Source organism: Haliotis rufescens, unplaced genomic scaffold (genome assembly GCF_023055435.1).
Source record: "Haliotis rufescens isolate VD_foot unplaced genomic scaffold, xgHalRufe1.0.p SCAF_4, whole genome shotgun sequence".
NCBI lineage: Eukaryota > Metazoa > Mollusca > Gastropoda > Lepetellida > Haliotidae > Haliotis > Haliotis rufescens.
In genome coordinates this window covers 16,819,507-16,841,713 of record NW_025964112.1, presented here as the reverse complement: position 1 = coordinate 16,841,713, position 22,207 = coordinate 16,819,507, and the positions used below count along the sequence as shown (strand labels likewise).

Below are 22,207 nucleotides of genomic sequence, written 5' to 3'. Positions count from 1 at the left end.
ACTACAGTACATCCTACAATGTTTTACCTTTCACGAGGACATTGCTACAGCATTCACATTCATTTCATGTGATATGTTTCATGTATATTTACTGTGTCTGCTTTGAAGTTTGACTCACTTATGAGCCAGCCATACCAGTTTGCATGGAAGGAGTTTAGGTAAACTGTTACATGATCTTTCCTTATAGGGCTTCAGCTTGCAGAGGTGTCCACAATGCCAAGAGCAGTTACAGAGGAGGCAAAAACACTGGCCAAACATCTCGAGGAACAGCGAAAGGTAATATAGTGCAGGAATTTACATCATATATTCTGTACATGCTGATGCCTTTTGTGAATAGTAGGGGTTAATGTGGGGCAGGAATTCACATCATACTGTCTGGACAGGCTCATGCTTTTGTGAACTGAAGGGGTGAATTTAGTGCAGGAATTTACGTGATACTGTCTGTACATGCTCATGCCTTTGTGAACTGTAGGGGTGAGTTTGGTGCAGAAACAGAAATATTACTGTCTGTACATGCTCAGCCCTGCTTTGGACAGTAGGGAGTAATATGGTGCATGAATGTACATACTGTCTGTACATGCTCACCCTTTCTTTGAAGTTCAGAGGGTAATATGGTGCAGGGATTTACTTCATGCTGTTGGTCCTTTCTGAGGATGGTAGAGGGTATGGGACATATTAGGTGTCCATGGCACCAAAAACTAACAAATTAGGTAAAAAACTGACCAGACTGTTTTGGAACAGCAATATCCAATATGGAATTTACATCATACTGCTTGTACACACTTTTCTGTGAACAACAGAGGGTAAAAAGAATTAACAGTACACTGCAGGGACAAACCTCAGAGCTAAATTCCACAATTCATTGTACTAGTTTTCTATTGTAACATTACTACCATTTAGGAGAAAACTACTTGTCCACACACCTATTTGCTAGTCTGGGACCAGTTTACCATGATTGCAGTGTATGTGCCGGTATCGTTTCTCTTCCCCTATGGGGACACCTATTATGAACAGTAGCCTAAGAATCTATATTATTTTGCCACCTTTGTATGGTGGGAGCTGTTTACATCTAGGGAGCAAATACGGACATGATGGATGACACTTTAACATTGTTGCAGTTCCTGCTACACATTTTATTAGTAAATCTAACAGACATGGACTGATTCTTAGTTTAATTTTGTCAATTGTTTTGATCCACAAATACAAAGATGAAGAACATCATGAGATGAAATGGTCTAAACTCTTTAGCATCACGTTCAAGATTATTGCACATATATAACGATGTGTGTGTGGGTGTGGCTTCTTGTAATCCCGGCTAACATAGATACCCCACTCAGACAGAGTATACTGATTCCAAGCTGACCAGACCTTGTTTTATACCCTTAATGCCAAGCACCAGGCAGAGTAACAGCAAGTACCATATTTTAATGTCTTTTGGTATGATATGGCAGAAGAACGGAACCCCAAACTTCCGCTCTCCATGCAGATGCTCTATCAACTTGACCACAGAGGCAGTCTTATTCATTATTTTAGCTGTGTAGCTTGGTGGACAAATCCTTCTTAAGTCCATTTTTAATGCAGTTGATGTATAGTAGGTAAATGCAAGGTCACTGGTATTTCTGTGTGAAACCTTTTGCTTTGGTACTTTCTACCTTAGATAATTAGCTAGTTTCCTTCCATTTATCATAGTAATTTATCAGTTTTATGTCCATTTCAGAAAAACAGGACAAGAGATTCAGAATCAAGAAAACAACGAATGAATTTCAAACTAGCAACTAAGTTGGTTCAGGTAGCGAAGAATTCTCGACTTGATGATGAAAGTTTAAGGCTGTATCTTAGCAACCTGAGATCCCAGTACACCAGGGAGTTTACCGACATGGAAGAATAAGCCACTGACAGTCTGATGACAAACAATAAGTGTATTGCAACTGTCCTCATGATACTCTTTACTCAACTGTGAAATAGTTTCCTTGTGTGCACAATGCTGTTCTCTCATATTCTTTATGGAGCGGTGGGTTAGCCTAGTAATTAACACATTTGCTCGTCACATTGAAGACCCAGGTATATTCTCCACATGGGTACATTGTGTGAAGCTCTTGTATGGTGATATTGCTTTAATAACGCTATAAGCAGCGTAAAATCACATTCGCTCTCTCACTTATATTCTTCATAGTGATCCATAAATGATCTTATACCAGTTTAGAACACCTTTTTAAGTGTTCTTAATTTCAAGGGTTTGATATGACAGATGTCATTATCTTCTGTAAGATACCCTATTTTTTATTGTTAATTAACTGCCTGTATGGAACTAACAAGGCAGTGTTTTGGAGAGACATTTACCTGTTGTTGTGAATGATGACAGTAACACATCATTACTTTATAAAGCTTTGATGACTTCAAAATATTTTTTAAGTGCACATGCTTTATCTGAGTGCATATTTGAAAAGTAATGTAGATTATGTCCATCTTATGTTAATTACTGTATATACTGCTGTATATATGCCAAACTGCTGATGATATGTGAAGCATCCACTCATTCTCTCAGTAACACACTCTTACTTGTATGAATAAATGTAGATGTGGCTTCCTTTGTTTCACCTACATATATTCATGAACTAAAATGAAACTCATGAAAATTAATTTCTTTTAGTCAGACACTATGATCAGGCTTTCAAGAAAATGTAAAAAAAATAAGCTTCAAGTAAAGCAAATTTAAGAATATGTTTTAAAAAAAATGAGGAAAAATATTTTGAGCAAAGCTGAGCCTTTGGCTGTTGTCTTTGGATGGAAAACATAGCGAATACACACATCACAAGTTTTCCAAGTTCGTCTGGCAAATCTACACTGATCTGTATGAAGAGAACAGGCTTGTCTCCTTCCTTGTTTAAAGCCCAGCTTGGCTGTCTCCCATTCAGGCAAATACACCCAAGCTTGTGGATTACCTGCTGGGGATTAGCCATGACCAGCAAAACAACTTGGACATTTGGAGATGCGTCACAGATCACTGTTAAACTGTCATCAACCTTGATGTAACAAAATGTGTGAAAAAACATATTCTGGCAAGATGTCCTATATCCCATCCTTTGGAAATCATTAGAATGTATCCAACATGCCGATGGGTTCAAGGTTTACTGTTACTTATTTACTTATTACTTATTGGATATGTGTGAAAATTAATAAATAGTCAATTTGTTTGTCCAAAAGAAGAAACCATTCTTTTCATGTGTTCATACAATGTAAGTTTTGTTATCTGTTATTATTTCTATTTCATCATGGCCAGCTTTTGCAGAATTTCTGCATGAATGATGGTATCAGTAGTTTTATTTAATGACTGTTCATGTTCAAAGTCTTGAAAACATTGAAATTATGGCTGAAACGAGTACTGTACTCGTTAATGATTACTGGTTGAAAGCAATCCCCAAGCCACAGCTCACACCTGAGACTTCTAGAAAATGCTCATGCCGTCCTGAAAAATTGCATCCAATGGACTTTATCACAATTTACCCTCATATATTGGTCAGATAGCGAATCACCCTGTCTGTTTAACTGCCAAATATGTAGAAAATAATTTATTTTTTCTACCGACAGTACTTTTTTACAATCTCCCCATTTTCGGGTGAAAATTAAAATGTGTTTGTCAATAATAGGGATGTTTGAGGCTGTAAGTCTCGAACCTAAAAAATAACAGACAAATTTGTTTCTATTTAAAAAAACCCTATTCCCAGAAAATGCAATTTGTGGAATTTCAAGCATTACAATGTACCTTTAACTATTTTTTGTTTGTTTGTCCTCCATACTTTTCAGTGATCAGTGATCAAATATATTTTTGTGTTATATTGGTGCGCCACAATTAATACCCGATCAGATTCCACAATGCATCGATAGAAACTAACATGTTTACTCCACTGGACCTTTTATCATAGTATATTGCAAAACCCTTAAAAATGGCAAATTTCTACCAGTCCTTAAGACAGTTTGGCAAGGACTGCACGACTAGTGCCAATTTCTATCGCTGCAATGGCTTCTAAAAAGGGAGATAATTACACTGAACAAGATAGATAACTGTCCAATTACTTGAATATTAATTTACTACTTGAGTAGTAAAAATACTCGACATGCACTCGAATGCTCGACATGTACTCGAATACCCAGGTAACAGTTTCAGCCCTAATTGAAAGATCAATTATCACTTAATTTAAAATGTGTTGCAGTCCTGTTTTGATCCTATTCTAAGTTCTTGCATATTCTTGAAAGGATCAAACATGGGTCTGATACACGAAGGATATAAAAACATAAAAACTGTCAAGAAATCATTCAGGTTTGATAAAACAAAACAGGATTAAAAACTGTTCACAGGTTGTGTGCCCCCAAAACCGTTCCTTTGGTCATTTCAGAGAAAAGAGAGTGTATTAAAGCCATGACCGAATCAATGACCCATGTCAATATCCATGATGTCAGGCGGTCATGCGAATATGAGATAATACTTCGTCTGCTTGTATGCTCCCGACGATCGTTTGGTCATATGAACACATAGCATTTATACATTCGGGATCATATACACCGAAACATCCCACACCCGTGTACCACTGATGTTGTTCCATCTCAGTAGCCATCCCATAAACTTCTCACAATGTATGCTCTTGTCACTTCTGTATATCTGACTGTCTGTCTATTTGTCATGAGACAGCCCCAAGGCGAGACCAGCCCCGAAATTATATGAAAGCCTTGGAAGGCGTCTATTTCTCCTACATCACTGATGAGCAAGTTATGTCTTCACGCTGATAGTCAAAAATGAACTTTTAAAACTGTTACCATTCTTTTACTAGTGTCATTATGGTTGTTTAAACGGGGGATAATTTTACTAATGCTACCTGATGTATGTTTATACAGAATGTATTTTCACAAGCAATTTATGGTCATATAAACGAGTTTTATGTTGATAGCGATAACTTTCTAAAACTCTAAAGGCTTTGGTCTTTGTATTGATGCATACTAACTGACATGATCAGCCAATTACAATATACATTGAACTTTTATTAAGCACACTTATACGAACCCATACTCACAGTTAAATAAATATTAACTTGTAAACAGCCGTAAGGCGTAACATGCATGTGAACTCTATCTGTGTGTGCTTAGATTACCTGCATCCTCAAGGCTATTTCATGTAAGTAACTTCAAATATGTACATGTATTTTAACAAAGCGTCGCTTTGAATGTATTTTCCAGTGTCTATTCAAGATTAAATAGTTGCTGTCGTAAGTTTCTTGCTTATCGGCGAAGTCGCATTCGCTTACCGCGCCTAATGCTGTAGGAATTCCCAAACAGAAAGCGGATCTCAACAGCATTGTAGCGACACAATTATTTAGATACAAGGATCTCTGTCATACCACAGCCAGTCAGAGCGAGAGGCACAACAGCACCACCTGTGCTGGATTTATACCTCTGCGATTGTCGCAGTTAACAAGTAAGTACATCGTGCCCATGTGTGTAATTGCTATTTGATTTGCTTTTGAACTCAATTAACAACATACTGGTCTTATTAAATGAGTTCATAGTTAGTTTGAGTCAGTAAGTTTATGATGTTCATATCAAGTTGGTTTATTTGACATATCTGGGTTGGCAGTGTCATCTTAAAACATGGATCTCACTTTTAGCACTTCAGTACACCTGTTCATGAGCTTTATATTCCATTCATGTGTGGCTGGTTTATAAAGAATTGTGTAATCTTTTGCTGGTTGGTATAAAATATTCACTTCGTGGATTGTGTGTAACAGCTCTTTGAGTGAATATTGTATATTGTGTAAGGACCGTGACTGTTTTTTGTGGATTATTCATTCCGGTTATCGCAATGGGTAAGTACGCACATCAATAAAATTATGTCGTTTTGTGATTTGGGTTTAAAAAAGAACGGTGTCACATCGTTGTGGACGTCAATTGGTTATTTATTGAGGTTGATACGTGGATCATGGGCTACGTCATTTTCATGTGAAGGCTCATTATCCGTATCCTTGGTTGCATCAGATGAGTTGTCCAAATTTATTATATTTTAAGTTTGGTACTAGGGGGTCGCTGGTTCTAATTTCATATGCTAGTTACGGTCTGATATGTATTATGTAGGTTTTGTCCTTAACCGTCGCTTTATAAACAAGTACATGCTGATAAATTAATGAAAATATACGAAACTATATTAAGAATAGGCTTCACATATTGTATCCATGGAGAATTAGGAACCTGTGTTCTCGTCGTGAAAGTAAAATGAACAAACCCTGAAAAATAAACTCATGAAAACTATTCCAAAGGAACTTTTGTTGTTCACCTAATTCCCGTCGGATACAATGACTACTCTGTATGCACACATTTTGCCAATTTTGGGTCGTTTCCGCCAGTGAAATATGAGGCCGTTTTGGCAAGGGGTCGTTTCAGCCAACACCTTTCACACCTGGAAGTCTCATTCTCATTTACGCATTTGGCATAACAACAGCAGCGAGGGGCCTGCATTGTGTGTTCGCCAGGTTGAGACATATTGCTGAAGCTCGCCAAGAGTTGGTTCAGTCCGATCCTAAGCATAGCAATAATTGGTTTAAACAATGGGACAGAATATTGTTCTGCATGATGCCAAAGAGACATACGAGACATTATATTACCTTTTTAAAAAACTATTTTCATAAATCTTAATATATCCACATAAAAGCAATAACAGCTATTGTTACCTCCAACGCGTAGACATACTAACATATAAAATCTAATACAGAATACCATGTGATTGTGCATTAGCTGGTTCTTTTATATCTGGCTTTGAGAGAAAATGTTCTTGCAAAATCGATAATTGTAATGCAAAGATGGGTACATGAGTGGTCTGGTTGCTAAAGACGTAGCAGTTCTCTGTGACGAGGTGCTTGAGCTGGCATATCTCAGGTTCGGATACTAGATTCACCTCGACAGTAAACTTTGTTTGGCAGGTGGAGGATTCCACCAAGGTATTAGACGTTACTGCGCCATATTGTGCTCTTCTCGCAAGTTAAGACAAACCGAAATACTGACTGCCAAGCTGACCTAAAAATTCCAAGTCATTAAATTAAATATAGGATGATATTCTCAAGATGAAAGAAGTCTCTATGTTAGATACGGTTGTTTCCTTCGGTTGGTAGGGATGAAATGATTTCCAACTTGCACTATTATGTTTTTGGTGTAAAATGTATGTGATATAATTCTTACGCATGTAATGTGTTGCATTATAGTTGAACGTTGTTTGTTTGTTGTTTAACGCTGCACTCAGCAATATTCCAACTATATGACGGAGTTCCAAATAATTGAGTCTGGACCAGACAATCCAGTGATTGACATCACGAGCATCGATCCACGCAATTGGGATACGATGACATGCATCAACCAAGTCAAGCGAGCCTGACCATCCGATCCCGTTAGTCGTCTCTTTCGACAAGCATAGTCGCCTTTTACGGCAAGCATGGGTTGCTGAAGCCCTTATTCTACCCCGGATCTTCACGGGTCGGCTGAACGTTGAGGGAAATTGAGTGGATAAGTGTCAAGTTTTATGTTGCCAGTATTTCAGGTATACCATCACTGCAGCGTATAGGCTTAATTGTAGATGGAAGTCGTAGACTTTGCTCTCCACTTCTTTGAAACCTACGTACATAGGTATTTTCCTGACAATATGTTCTGCTTTTACGACAGTGTTATTGTGAAAATATCATCAGGAGAATGCATACAACAACCAGAGAAAACGTAAGTTATATATTTATGACGAGAAAGTTTGTTCAGATTTGACATCGCGTCGGCAATATCTCAGCTATTTTGCGACCTGAACAAAATAGTCATACATTATTAAAACGTCAGTACAGTGCATGAGGCAGTAACAGTAACTAGATACATACACGTACAATGATTTATGAACTTCAACAAACTCCGGTAATTCATACACGTACTGTACTTTGTTGCGAAATTGAAGCTACAAGTTATAGCCGACTTTCACTTGAGTAAATGCTATATCGTTTTCTAAAACAAAAAACAATCCCCACACCAATACTTCTGTGTGGTTATGGGAAATATCGGCTTAAACCTTTCAAAAATATTTATCTACTTGTAATGTGATATTTGTTATTTTCTATACTTATCATATACATACAGATTGATAAGAAAAAAACATGCAACATTGTGTCAATAAACACCCAAAAACAAAACACCTTATAGACATTGAAATTTTCACAGAGATATCTAATTTTGACTGAATCATTGCCAAATGGTTACCATGCCCTCAAGAGCAAGAGCTCTCTGAAGCCATGCTATCCTTAACCGCATTAAACAGCATTTTCGTCATTTTTTCATTAAACTCTAAGATTTATCCGATCAAACGGTTGTCTACTTGTTGATTTCCATGTTTAAACGTCAGCTTGTGTCTGCAACCTGCCCTTCAGTGCTCAACAGATGGTTTAGGCAGAGAAAGCTTTAAGATTTACTCAAGAAACAGCCTAAGAGTCGCAAGTCATAAATGGGCACAGGCGGAGCCGAGATTATCATCGACCACGGAGGTTATTGCTAAGTCTGAAATGGATAAATTGCTTGTGTTCGTTTTTCAGGATTAAAGTCGGTCAAAAAGTTTCTAGAATACACAGATTCTCATTAAGACGCTTGCTTGCGCACCCTGAAAATGTCATGATTTGAGAGAGATATGAAATTTGATTTATTAAAACTGATATTCTACTTTTAACATTCTTTTAGACTACTTTGTATTATTTTATCTTTTAAAAACATCGGCGAAGTGCACAGGTTTGTTATACATATACTTATAAGCACGTGAAGAACAGTTTTCATACATTAAGTTTATAATTTGTAAACTGCATTCACAGAAAGTGAATACCATCAGACTCTCACAGCAGAAACTCGCCGTTTTTTAAAACTCAATATGGAACAAACGTTAAATCTGGTAATCTGAGGAAATAGAAAGCAACTTTTGGCATACGCGTGCGTACAACTTGCCGACAGGGTATAGGATCAGTGGTCTTAGGAACATCAAATAAAGGTACCGCGGGTTATCCTGTTAGGCCATTGTGAAGGACCTCGTCGCCCATTTGTAGAAACAGGTACAGCTTAATTCTCCCGGCTACTTGTAGAGCGTTGCTTGTGTGATAAATGTTTGCATTTGCCATCGACTTTTCGTAACAACATGTCTGAAATGTTGAAACTAATAGTGTCTTATCACACGCGTAATAGAGCACACGCTTTTGATAAGAGTGCTAGCATTGGAAGGTAGGTGTCCATTTTAAAACTATCACTATTATATTATGTCATTGCCTGAATGGACCTACAAAATAGTTCCTTAATAAGGATTGTCTGTAGATTTGTCCGTGTAGCTACATAGGTACACTTTGTTGAATGGACAGTGACTTAAACAAGTCTTATTTTGAGGGCCCCCATATCACTACTTTCCTGTGAGAGATTGACATTGTTGGCCTCAGTTGAGGAAATTCAATCGTCATTTGTCTAGTTTATATTCTGTACATTTTCATAGTCACTCAGAACTGACTTTATAGTTAAAGGTAAACCAGTCAGTGTATATAGTTAATCTCACGATTGTAAAATACCTGTATGCAACTGTGTCTGCGTCAGGGAACATATTTTAGTTAAAAGTTTACACTTTGTCGGTGTGTATACTCGTGAAGATCCGGATAAAAAACTATGCTTGTGAGAGGCGACTAACGGCGACTCGGTGAATTGGTTGATGCATGTCATCGTATCCCAATTCGTAGATGGATACTCATGATGTTAATCACTGGATTGTCTGGTTAGGTCTCGATTATTCAGAATGCCGTCATGTACATATAGCTGTTAATCCTCCAACTTCTAGATATATTCTTTACCATGTTCACCACTGAGTCTTACTTGACAACGGTATAAGGATCTATACCGAAACCCCGTCTTGACAGTAAGTAATGAAGTTGTTATCAAAAATTGTGTCTACTTTTGTCATCCTTCAACTTCTAAGGAATGCCCATCAAACAAGTGTACGTTATGTATCTTCCCACGTGACCTTGGTAGCCTAGTTACATTAAATGTCGGGGACCTGCAGTTACGCCAACCCATGTCCAGCTTGTCATACTGTCAGCCCATAGACACGTGTGTCCTCACTGCATTGATCTCTGGCCAGTAATCCTAAAGCCAAGTTTACAGAGTCACAAAGGGACACTGTGTTTGTTGACAGGACTGACTGTCGACAGTATTTACTTCACCTTCGCGAAATCACTACTGATGTTTCAGTGTAACTGTGGTTAGATCCTTTTAAGTTCCACATATTGTATGGAATATGCTCAGGTTAATGTATTGCGAAACCGAAGTGTTGACTTAGAAGGGTAGCTTGTAGAAACTAGAAAAATTCCAGCATTTTCTAGGCAATTATCAGAAATCCATACGTATTTCCTAGTGGCGTTGTGTTGTTTAATGTCACGTGATTAGCGGTCATCACTTGACTTGCAGCCGAGAATGTTTTGCAGAGACATCGCCTGTCATTACCACTCAAGAATATAACTCAACTACAACAGGAGATAAGTACACGTCCAGTAAACCCACTCTCTACTACGGAAACGTCAACGCCAGAGAATATTCTGTCTCGATTATCTGCCGAAACAGATTTTATTGGACGTGAAAGAGAAGTGAAATTATATGAATGAATCACACGTATCTGTGGAAACATAGTTCTAACTTCAGGTTGTTATAGGTCGGTTGGGTAGTCCGTTGGTAACTGGGCTTGTTATTTCATGTGCACATAGCCTGGGTTCCATTCCCAACATCTATGTATATATTATTCCGTTTGTTTTGAAATCAGCATTCAGTGATATGAATGTGAAGCGTTAATGCATGTTTTTCAAGCTTCATTCAATGCAAAGTTATTAATAGTGATAATTATCGTTTCCAGTAATATACTTAGTAGTAATTAACTATATCTTTTCTTTATTTTTTACGAGTTACGTTTTCTTGGATTTAACATATTTGGTTTAAATGTTTAATTGCTTAATATTATCTGACGCAAATACGTCAATAGGCTACATATGCAACATTAATGAGACTTTTTAGTTCAGACAGAAAGATTATTTCACCTTGGAACTACGGCTTTTTACAATATGTAGACAATTAGTCCTCGACATGGCAACCATTCCTCGTCCCAGACTTCAAGGAAGTTGGAACATCGTATTTTCATCTGGTGTTTCAAAGTTTGAAGCTCAAACTATTTATTCTTTTGGGCGAGATCGATGACTTGCAAATGAACTATGCAGATAGCAATGACAGTCTACATGTTTCTCATTTGTCTATCAAACTGCACAGTGAATCCAGACTGCAAGTCAATCAACATTACGATACAATTACACAGCTACGACCAATATTGGAGCTTGGAGTCTCGACTTTTTACCGCTCACATTGCTGGTATTCCTCCATGCATCTATGGTAAACCCAGTGTGTGTTTATTTGATTTGAAAATCAAGGCTAGAATTGGACGCTTGTCTCGTGTCAACATCGTCGTATCGATTCCACCATCAAGCGTCCACGCTGGCTAAAATCCCCAAACAAAGACTACCTTGTCTCTCTCATTTGACTCCAAGTTCCCGAAAACCACACCTTCAAGTTGTCCCGTACTCGTTGTACAGACACAACGCGATCTATGGTTATCATGTGTGACGTGTTTGCAAGTATCACGCGGTAGGTGCGGTAGACTTTTTTTTAACTCTTTGGGTGGTGGTGTTTCAGTATGTTGGTCATTTTGGTCGTGTTTACATAATAATGAACGTGTACTCTCAAACACTTGACCTCATTCTATGAGGGTTTGTTCAGAGATAATGTGTGTTTCGATAGGATACCTCTACATACAGTCATTAATCGATCTTCAGCGTCCACAGGCTATACTCTGAGATTTATATTACATATTGACCATACACATTGAGCCGTACCATCAGGTTTTTATGTGTGTCATGACGTATGTGCAAATGCGTGTTTTATAGTACAGCAGCGGATTATCATTATGTGAAGGTTTTTTTCAGAGACGGTGCATGTCGTTAGCTTAGTTTTACATACATCTAGTTACATATCGACATGTGCGAATGTGTGTTTTATAATACAACAGAAGATTATCATCTGTTGTCTGCAGGTGAGAAAGACGCAAAGGTATCCCCCAATTTACACCGTGTACTATACTTTCTATTCATCCAATTATGCATTACCAGTCATTTCCTGCAATATTGCTGTATGTGGCGTTAAACAACAAACAAACAAACAATTATGTATTACCCGTCATATATCATTGCTGAGTGCGGCGTTAAACAACAAACAAACAAACAAGTATGTATTACAGATACAATCCCATCTCTACGAGGTGAGGTTATCACTTCCATAAACTGTTTTAGGCTATAGGGAACGTTAACATGAACTAGAAATCTGTAAAATCCTACCTACAGAAACAGATACGATGGTTAACACAATTTATCAGTCAACATATTTTCAGATTTACTATCTTATCAGTGATGAAAATGATTACGTAATTGAATTACCTATTTAATATATCTGAACTATACAATGGGATTCCACTCAGTGGGCGTTTCCTTCGAGGTCTACCTCAAACGTCTTTAATGCATAGCCTGATTTTCCAGAGATTCAAATTACCAAACCACAGATTCTTCAGAGCATGTGCTGATCCCATCCAAAGTATGTTCAAATGAACCTGATCCAAACTCAAATATTGCCTCTCTGGCTTATTACAATGTTTGTTAATCGATCACCAGATTTAAAAAAACCCATCAAACACAAGAAAAAGACAGCTTTGGGAGATTACCCAAGTTTAACTAAAGGTACGATCAAATTGGTAACATTTCGGCTCTCGAGGAAATCTAATGAAACCATTCTATTTCTTTTTCATTTTTTTGCAATCGTTTCATAACGTATTTCCGCCACATTCGACATGCCTCTTTCTCAAACATCGGATCAAATAATTCAAACGCATACTATGGACATCTCAAAGTCATTGAATGTTTTTTTTCCTGCAAACCCCATATCTCGCCACCTGTTATTGGGTTTTGAAGTTACTAAGCTACCTGATGTTTTTTTAGCCTTAGGAAAAACCCTATTAAGACAAAGCACCACTGTATCGTCTGTCATGGTCTATCCGCAGTGGATTCTCACAGGGTTACGTCGCCGCTCTCAGTACTGTAAAACACCGTGATGCTAAATAGGATCAATAGCTACAGCACATTTACGTTACATTGTGCGGAAACCTCACAGTCAGGAATAGACCAGGCAAGCTTACGTTTATTACTGACCTTGGTGTATATGTAGGTCATTCAGTGCACTTGTATGACCATAAACACAAAACAATATCGACAAGGTTTTAAAACATATAATTACGCGTCACATGTTGAATATTTAAAATACCTTTTTTTAACATGCAGTGATGTCAACAGTCACGTGCATTAAATTGCAGTTTTCATCTCTATACACATTCGTAACTTTTAATTTATTATTCTGTGATCTTCAACCTATTGTATGATATTGCCGTTGGTTGTAAGTTGCCCGTTTTTTTACTATATTGAAAGCCTATAATTTGTAATACGCATTCGGAAGTTTTTTGTTTTCATTGTGTAAATTTACTGAACATAAATAAGTTAGGGATCATGAATATTTCGGGGGATATTTTTATGAAATTGTGTGCTTAGTCTTCACTACAAAAAACATGCCCTAAAATATTCATGATCCCTTACAATTTTGTTCAGTATAATGCTAACAATTATAATTAAGAAACTATTAACCGTAACAGCGTATATTTGAGAATTTTATTGTTTATGCAGTGGGTTCGATAAATGCTTTTCCTTGCGCATTTCTGCAAACTGGTTGATGCAACGTTAAACAGTGTTCACTCACTTATTCATGAAATGATAATATATATTCAGCTGTTTCACAAGGAGTGTCTATCATTATGGCGACCGAACGTGTATTATCAAAATTCATTGTCCCCTAAAACACACAAAGCTCCTTGGTACACATACCATAACGTCAAGGTGAAAAAAATCCACAAAGAGCTCTGAGACGATTCAGGAGAGATAAGATACACGTTTGCATTGAGGCAGTTGTTTCCATTCCGACCAAATCGGGGCAAATAAGAGAATCCCTTCACAAAGAAAGGTGTCAAACTTCACACAAGTCCAATCTCGCGAACAGCTCACCTAGCATTTTTATCTTTCATAAAGCTGTGATTTTATTTGTGGTTCCCATGTCGCGTAAAACAAACAATAATTTTATATTTTTAATGAAAGATGTTTTAGTCAAAGACGATCAAACTGAAAAAATATGATATGACATAGGAATGTCTTTTAGACGAAGGTTTTAGATTAAGTTGTATCTGTATAAAGAATGGTGCACGTTGGACATTCACATTATGTGGTGTGTCAGCCACAATATTGAAACACCCTCGTCCAAGTAGGAAACGCTCCTCAGATCACGCCTGTTTGTAATTCACATAATGTTTCAATTTCTACTGTCGAGTGTTTGAGCTTACTATGTACAAGTAGGCTTGTGGGCACAAAGCAAACCCTGGAGGCCAATGAGGTTGAAGACGCTTGTATTTTACATCATAAGTTAAATACTAGTATTCAATGCACCAACTGTGTTCCTTGTGTTGACTATAGTTATTTGTGTTTAGTAATCCTGGTTAGAGGTAATTGTAATTATTAAACGAAGGATAATTATTTAGATGACGGCGGAATTGAAGAGCTATGCCAGTTGTGCATCAGTTATCAAAACTGCTGAATTCGGCTTTATATTATGTAGAAACATTTTGCTGCTTTTTTGGTTGTCCTTGTACATTATTGATTCCGTTGGACAAGTAGTAAGTGAGAGAGTATGGTTTTACGCCGCTTTTAGCAATATTCCAGCAATATCACGACGGGGGACATCAGAAATGGGCCTCACACATAGTACCCAAGTCGGGAATCGAACCCGGGTCTTCGGCGTGACGAGCGAACGCTTTAACCACTAGGCTACCCGACCATCCCCGTTGGACAAGTAATGAACATCTTAAATATTGTTCATTCATTCTATGGTTATATCAGCCTCAGCCATAGTGTGTGCGAGGTGTATTTGTCATTTTACCCTGCACGCAGGTGTATTCAAGTTGTATCTCGGCAGTCAGTAAGTAATTGAGTCTGGACCAGACAAACCAGTGGTTGAAATTATGAGCAACGTCCCATACCTTCGGGGTACGATGGTACGCATTCTGCTGAGTCAACTAGCCTGACCACCCGATTTAATATAGACGCCTCTTACGACAAGCATGGGTTGCTGAGGACCAGTTCCTATCAGGAATTCCAACGTCAGCATGCAGTGATTGATACATGTACATGTACATTTCAATCTCAGTAACTCGATTTCCATACCTCGATGCCTCGTTTCAGACGATGAAGCTTTATGATGCCAGAAGAATCATGTTGATACTATGGTAACAATCAAGGAGGGAACGAGTTTTCACTGGATATGTTTATCATGGTTTCGTCGATGATGTCATCCGTCTTACGTGAACAACAGACGATTACGATGTTTTAGAAGTACATTCTGGAATATGTTTCTCCGGACTACAGTGGAAGTAGACTGAGAGTAATTGGTTATCTCTATATTGAATTTCATCTACTCTAGGGGGGCACGGGTGACCCAGTCGTCTAAGGCGCTGCGATTCGCTGTGCAGAGTTGCGTCCCTTGGGCACGCCTCAAACCTATGATGGTGGGTTCGAATCCCGGTTCGATCCGATTATGTTTCTAGGTTTGTCAGCACCATACCCGTGCTCGTGGGTTTAACCGAAGTGGTAAACGTCTGAGACCTGTATCACTTCGGGCTTTCCTCCCACATTTAGCTGGATATGCGATATAATTGGAATACTGTTAAAAGCGGCGTTAAACACTACTCACTCATTAACTCAAGTAAGAGACATTAATAGAGCTCGCAATTGGTTACACGGCTATGAGGCCATAGTGGGCCCTTATTTGTGTCTCAAATGTCTCAAATAAGGTCAGAACATACGTATTGTGTTTTTGTTGTTGCTGTTTAACGACCCCCCCCCCCCCCCCCCCCCCCCCCACACACACACACACACTCACACACAAGCCCTGAAACCCTACAGGAGTCAAAACATAATCATTTCCGAACATGGCAAAAAAGGGTATTTGAACAAATACTTTGATTAGACGTAACGAAATATACTACCTTAATTCCCAACTGTATTAAGATATATCACCCTCCATAAAAAAAGGATTCTGGTTCAATGTGCCTCTGATGCTATAAGGGATCGCGACATTGGGTAAATCGATAAGCCAATATTGCTACAAGTGGACTCGCTGACTGTCCATGTCAATACAACCACTTTTGCTGTACTGAGTAAACTCAGCAATTTACGCTATGGGACGAAGTGGTTTAAACTGCACTTTTTGTGGTTACTCAAAACCTGTTTAAACTGTCCGTAATAATGACAGACACATACCTTTCTTGTAAGTGTTACCTGTCAAGTGTGTAATAAAAAATTATTTACCCACGATAAGGGCCGAGAAATATATTTACCAGCCCTGAACAAGGACTTAGACTCGCATTATGTTTTTAAGAATAAATCAAGAGAGAACCTGACACACCTAATTGGCAGTAACGCACAACGAGGGCTGTATACTCCCACTTTGCAGCCCTCACTGAGCATGAAGGTCATCTTGTGTTGGTTGCGCTGTACATGAAGGCGTCTGACTAATTGGCAGTGAGATCAAGAGAGCTTTCGACACAATTATCCACACAGTAGCTCCACCGGTGGTGACTGATGGACCAGACATCAGGGTCAATAGACTGGGTGGGCCTTTTAGACACAAGGAGATCACACTGGGGTGCAACATAGATTGTTCTTTTGGAGATTCTAGAGAGGATAAGTCCCCAGTTACCCACCGTTGTAAGATGCTACCCAATGAGGACGGGTTACCCATAGTTGTAAGATGCTAACCAATGAGGACTGGTTACCCATAGTTGTAAGATGCTACCCAATGAGGACGGGTTACCCATAGTTGTAAGATGCTACCTAATGAGGACTGGTTACCCATAGTTGTAAGATGCTACCCAATAAGGACCGGCTACTCATAGTTGTAAGATGCTACCTAATGAGGACTTTTTACCCATAGTTGTAAGATGCTACCTCATGAGGACTCTTTACCCATGGTTGTAAGATGCTACCCAATGAGGACTTTTTACCCATAGTTGTAAGATGCTACCTTATGAGGACCTTTTACCCATAGTTGTAAGATGCTACCTAATGAGGACCGGTTACCCATAGTTGTAAGATGCTCCCCAATGAAGACTGGTTACCCATAGTTGTAAGATGCTACCCAATGAGGACCGGCTACTCATAGTTGTAAGATGCTACCCAATGAGGACTTTTTACCCATAGTTGTAAGATGCTACCTAATGAGGACTTTTTACCCATAGTTGTAAGATGCTACCTCATGAGGACCGGTTACCCATAGTTGTAAGATGCTACCCAATGAGGACCGGTTACCCATAGTTGTAAGATGCTACCCAATGAGGACTGGTTACCCATATTTGTAAGATGCTACCCAATGAGGACCGGTTACCCATAGTTGTAAGATGCTACCCAATGAGGACTGGTTACCCATAGTTGTAAGATGCTACCCAATGAGGACTGGTTACCCATAGTTGTAAGATGCTACCCAATGAGGACTTTTTACCCATAGTTGTAAGATGCTACCCAATGAGGACTGGTTACCCATAGTTGTAAGATGCTACCCAATGAGGACTGGTTACCCATAGTTGTAAGATGCTACCCAATGAGGACTGGTTACCCATAGTTGTAAGATGCTACCCAATGAGGACTGGTTACCCATAGTTGTAAGATGCTACCCAATGAGGACCGGTTACCCATAGTTGTAAGATGCTACCCAATGAGGACGGGTTACCCATAGTTGTAAGATGCTACCAAATGAGGACTGGTTACCCATAGTTGTAAGATGCTACCCAATGAGGACCGGTTAACCATACTTGTAAGATGCTACCCAATGAGGACGGGTTACCCATAGTTGTAAGATGCTACCCAATGAGGACCTGTGTGCACGATGTCCATGGAGAGTACATGGAAGACAGACCAGCGATATTAACAGCTTTTAGATGAGACTTTGTTTGTTGTTGTTTAACGTCACACTCTATATGACAGCAAAAAGGCGGCGGTCTGTAAATAATCAAGACTGAACCAGACAATCCAATGATTGACATCATGAGCATCGATCCACGCAATTGGGATACGATTGTTGCCGTGATACAGCTGTGTTGCCATGATACAGCTGTGTTGCTGTGATATTGTGGTTAAAGCGTTCGAGATACAGCTTTATTACCGAGATATAGCTGTTCTTTTGATGGCAACGGCGTACCCAGTATTTGGTCACTTACTGTATTTATCTTTAGATATTCACGTGTAATGGTCGCCCGAGTGTTGCAAAAGTACCGTCCTCTGAATTCATGGACATCGTTTCAAACTTAGACGGAGTAATTACAAAAAAAGGGTTTACAGAGACAAACTGGAGAGGGGTGGTGAACTGATGTGTTTGGATACTTTGGAGAACGGTACACATGTAAGACCTACAGACACTGTCAACAAAATTCATTGTTATTGTTTCAGAATTTAACATGGGTTTACATATATTGACAAGAAAAAGGCGGGGTGGTTGACGTTATTCAATATTAAAACACATCTGTGACGTCATTCTATTATTTGAACGCTCCATTATTTTTCAGGAATGGAGAGTTGTTTATCAACTATACATTATCTTGAACCAACATTTGAATTAATTTCCACTTGGAATAGAGCGAACTATTTTTACATTTATTGACAAATGAATAATTTCATTTTTTTCCGAAAACATGTGTCGCCCGCATCGTTTGATTTGAGAATGTGTAATTGTCAACCTCAGCTACGGCGGCACATGAAGGTATGGTGTGAAAATAACTATTACATATTTTCATAATTTTGCATAATGCTTAAAAGCTCAAAATAATATGTACATAGTTTGTGTTACAGCAGGTTACCTACAACAATGTTCATATTTATAGCAGTTAGATAAACCTTTGCCGAGAAAAAACAAATCAGGTGATATAAATATCCCTAGTTCGGGTCAGTGATGCAGTCTGATATGTGTTTGTGGTTTGTTGGAAGGTGGGCGAAATAAGGATTGGACTCCTTGTTGAATAGCTCCACTCATCCTTCCTCGTTGTGAGGCTCATACTTTCCTTCATTATTCCTGTTCAAATACCAGATCCTATACAACATTATTGCCACTCGCAAGACAGGGCATTAGGGGCGAATAAATAATTGCATAAATGTTACTAACCGCGCGGCAATTGTTCCCATTTATACTTATTATATACGTATCATTACGCTTAGTGATTTACTTTATAGCCACTGACTGATGATAGTGAGCTTTGACACGGTGACTTGCAAGACGCCGACTAAGTTTAATGTTTAGCCGGAGGTAACAATTCAGCCGTTTCACCACATGTGAACCTTATCCGTGTCTGACTGGCGAGAGACCGATGGCATCTGTAACGAGAGGCTGGTTGAGCAGATTTGACGTTGTTGTTGATGTTTTGGATGAGTGAGTGAGTCAGTTAGAGCAGTCTCCCTTTCCGCAAAAAGCATGTTCTTTAACATAGACTTATTATAGTACAACTGTATACATTAAATCACCATACGCCTCTAGGTGTTATTGTTTAGGGGATGCTGAAGACTAATTCAAAACTCCCACGAGTGTGTGTGTGTGTGTTTGTTTGATTGTGTGCGTGTGTGCGTGCGTGCGTGCGTGTGTGTGTGTGTGCGTGCGTGTGTGTGTGAGTGTGTGTGCGTGCGTGTGTTTGTGTGTGTGTGTGTGTGTGCGTGTGTATAAGAAATGTTGTGCTTGTACTCAGAAATATTCCACCTATACTACGACCCACCTGTGCGTTGAAATATGTACCAGACAAGCCAGTGATTAATATCATGAACATCGATCCACGTCATCGGGGTACGCCTACAGACGTATCTTACAACCAGCATAGGTTGCTAGGGACAAATTCAATCCGCAATCCACAAGGGGTGCTGTACTCATATATACACATTTATCACATGTTCGTGATTTCCTGAACCCGTTACTATCCTATTGCAGTGATTACAAAATGAGACATGGGATTGTGACGGGAGCGCAGACGGAAGCACGACAATAATAATTCACTTGTTCTACCAAACAGGACATATAGTCCACTACGACATTTGTTTAATTATCTCGCGTCAACGTTACTTTTCACACATCACTCGGGGCAATTAAAACCCATAAATTGTCTTGTGTCGACATAAATGCACATTTATAACGGCAATAACCACCCAACTCGGTAAACCGAATGCAGCTATGACTCAATTCTTTCACAACGCCCGGCTTTAGCCCGAGGACAGGTTATCCACGGATCACAAGCAGTGAGACCGGGGCGGACGTTGAACAACGTTACACGCGGAGACAACTTGTGGATGAAGGCTGGCGCATGTGTTTCTGTATCTGTACTTCTGAGTGGTCAGTATGTACGCTGCATGACGTGCCTGGGTCTGTGATATAAACATACCCTTTGTGGATACCGGTTGGAGTACTCGAACGTGATTGAGATTCGATTGCAGGTAAATTTGGACTTTTTTGACGGAACATTGGTGTTCTTTTAGAAATTTCAAAAATAACATCTTGGGGAATTATAATACCTTGCATTATCTGACCAGAGAGAGTAGCGTGTTTTAACAAAGAATGGTTTCTGTTTTGAAATGATGATTTCTTTATTATCATTATTGTTTTAGTAAAGTTCTCGGGGCGGTGGGGTAGCCTAGTGGTTTAAGCGTTCGCTCGTCACGCCGAAGACCCGGGTTCGATTCCTTACATGGGCACAATATGTGAAGCAATTTCTGGTGTCCCCCGCCGTGATTTGGCTGGAATATTGCTAAAAGCGGGTAAAACCACACTCACTCACTCACTTATATATGTCTTACGTAAGTATAATCCCGGGATTCTATTGGATTTGTATTGCATGAATACAAGTGTTTTTTTATTTAATGTCGTCACACATGTAAATATTGCTTCCTGGTTGGAAAGTGAACATTTACTTGTAAGGGTTATATTATTACCGTGTCCTGGAATATTGATTTTAAATTTTTACACCCCGTGTGATATTGATTTATTATCGCCCACCTTCGTCTACAGTTGTTTCGCCTACAGTGGTATCCAAATAAAGTTATTAGTGACTAGGGGAGTAATAAGCTGACCCGTTCAGAAACACGGTAGACTAGCCCGTGTAGAGTATTTTAAATTATTTGGCTTTATTTCAAGATTGAATTGAGTTGAGGTTTTTGTCTCAAGTATTATGGAGTTTGGACCTGTCCATTATCAAGTGAGGGGCGGGATTAACTGAGTGTACGGGCGTAGAGATAAACACCATTTTCAGATATCCGTGTTTGAAAAACGCAACAGTGCGTTTGTATTACCTCGTGAGACAGTCGAACCACGATGCACAGTTGGATTTTTTAGACACAGGCATAAATCCACGATGAGGTTAGTGTCAGTTTCTTGGTGGGATTAAAACACGTACAACGACATTGAAGTAGCTTCTGAAACTCAATTGTGCGTTTCTGCACGAGAATCCTTCTATAGAGAGGCAGGCTCCAAAGTGTATGTCTTGTCGTACGTTTAACGGGGATGTTTAGATAATAATTCTATTTGGTTGAACAATGAGACGATAATTTGATAACTATATTATACCGAGCTAACGAAACTAACATTTTACGGTTTAACTGCAACGTGTACGTAACGAATGGAACTGAGGTCATATTATGTAAATGTCATATTTAAAAAGAAGATCAGTTGGTTTGCCGCCAGGACTTATCACCAGATTGATATCTCCAACATTTTCCTGAAGTTGGGATAACCTAAGAAATGTTTTGAGGCTCACTAAATTTTAGATGTACACATTACTACATACATTTTGTAGATAAATACCGGTCCAGAGTCCCAGGTACTGCTGTAAAGTGATACAGTACTTGAAGGTACTGCTGTAAAGTGGTGCAGTACTTGAAGGTATTGGTGTAAAGTGATGCACTACTTCAAGGTACTGCTGTAA

At 38.9% G+C, this 22,207-nt stretch overlaps 2 protein-coding genes across 5 annotated transcripts in view; both read left to right on the top strand.

Annotated features, from left to right (window-relative positions):
* The window catches only part of LOC124149208 (mutS protein homolog 4-like), a 36,450-nt gene extending 31,815 nt beyond the window's left edge, over positions 1-4,635 (top strand). For both annotated transcript variants that reach the window (XM_046520643.2, XM_046520642.2), the window contains 2 exons: positions 188-276; positions 1,718-4,635. In XM_046520643.2, the coding sequence (XP_046376599.2) occupies positions 188-276; positions 1,718-1,888 (260 nt within the window). In that variant the 3' untranslated portion in view covers positions 1,889-4,635. The remainder of the gene's footprint in view (positions 1-187; positions 277-1,717) is intronic.
* Positions 4,636-4,777: 142 nt separating this feature from the next.
* LOC124149210 (chitinase-3-like protein 1) overlaps positions 4,778-22,207 on the top strand; it is a 49,807-nt gene continuing 32,377 nt past the window's right edge. The window contains exon 1 of one of the 3 annotated variants that reach the window (XM_048381769.1): positions 4,778-5,467. Coding sequence is in view for 1 of the 3 variants with exons in the window: in XM_048381768.1 (XP_048237725.1) it covers positions 21,638-21,642 (5 nt within the window). In the remaining 2 variants the exon portion in view is untranslated. Of the gene's footprint in view, positions 5,468-20,462; positions 20,724-21,539; positions 21,643-22,207 lie in introns of those variants that run through there. The other 2 variants (XM_048381770.1, XM_048381768.1) reach the window with 2 other exon arrangements.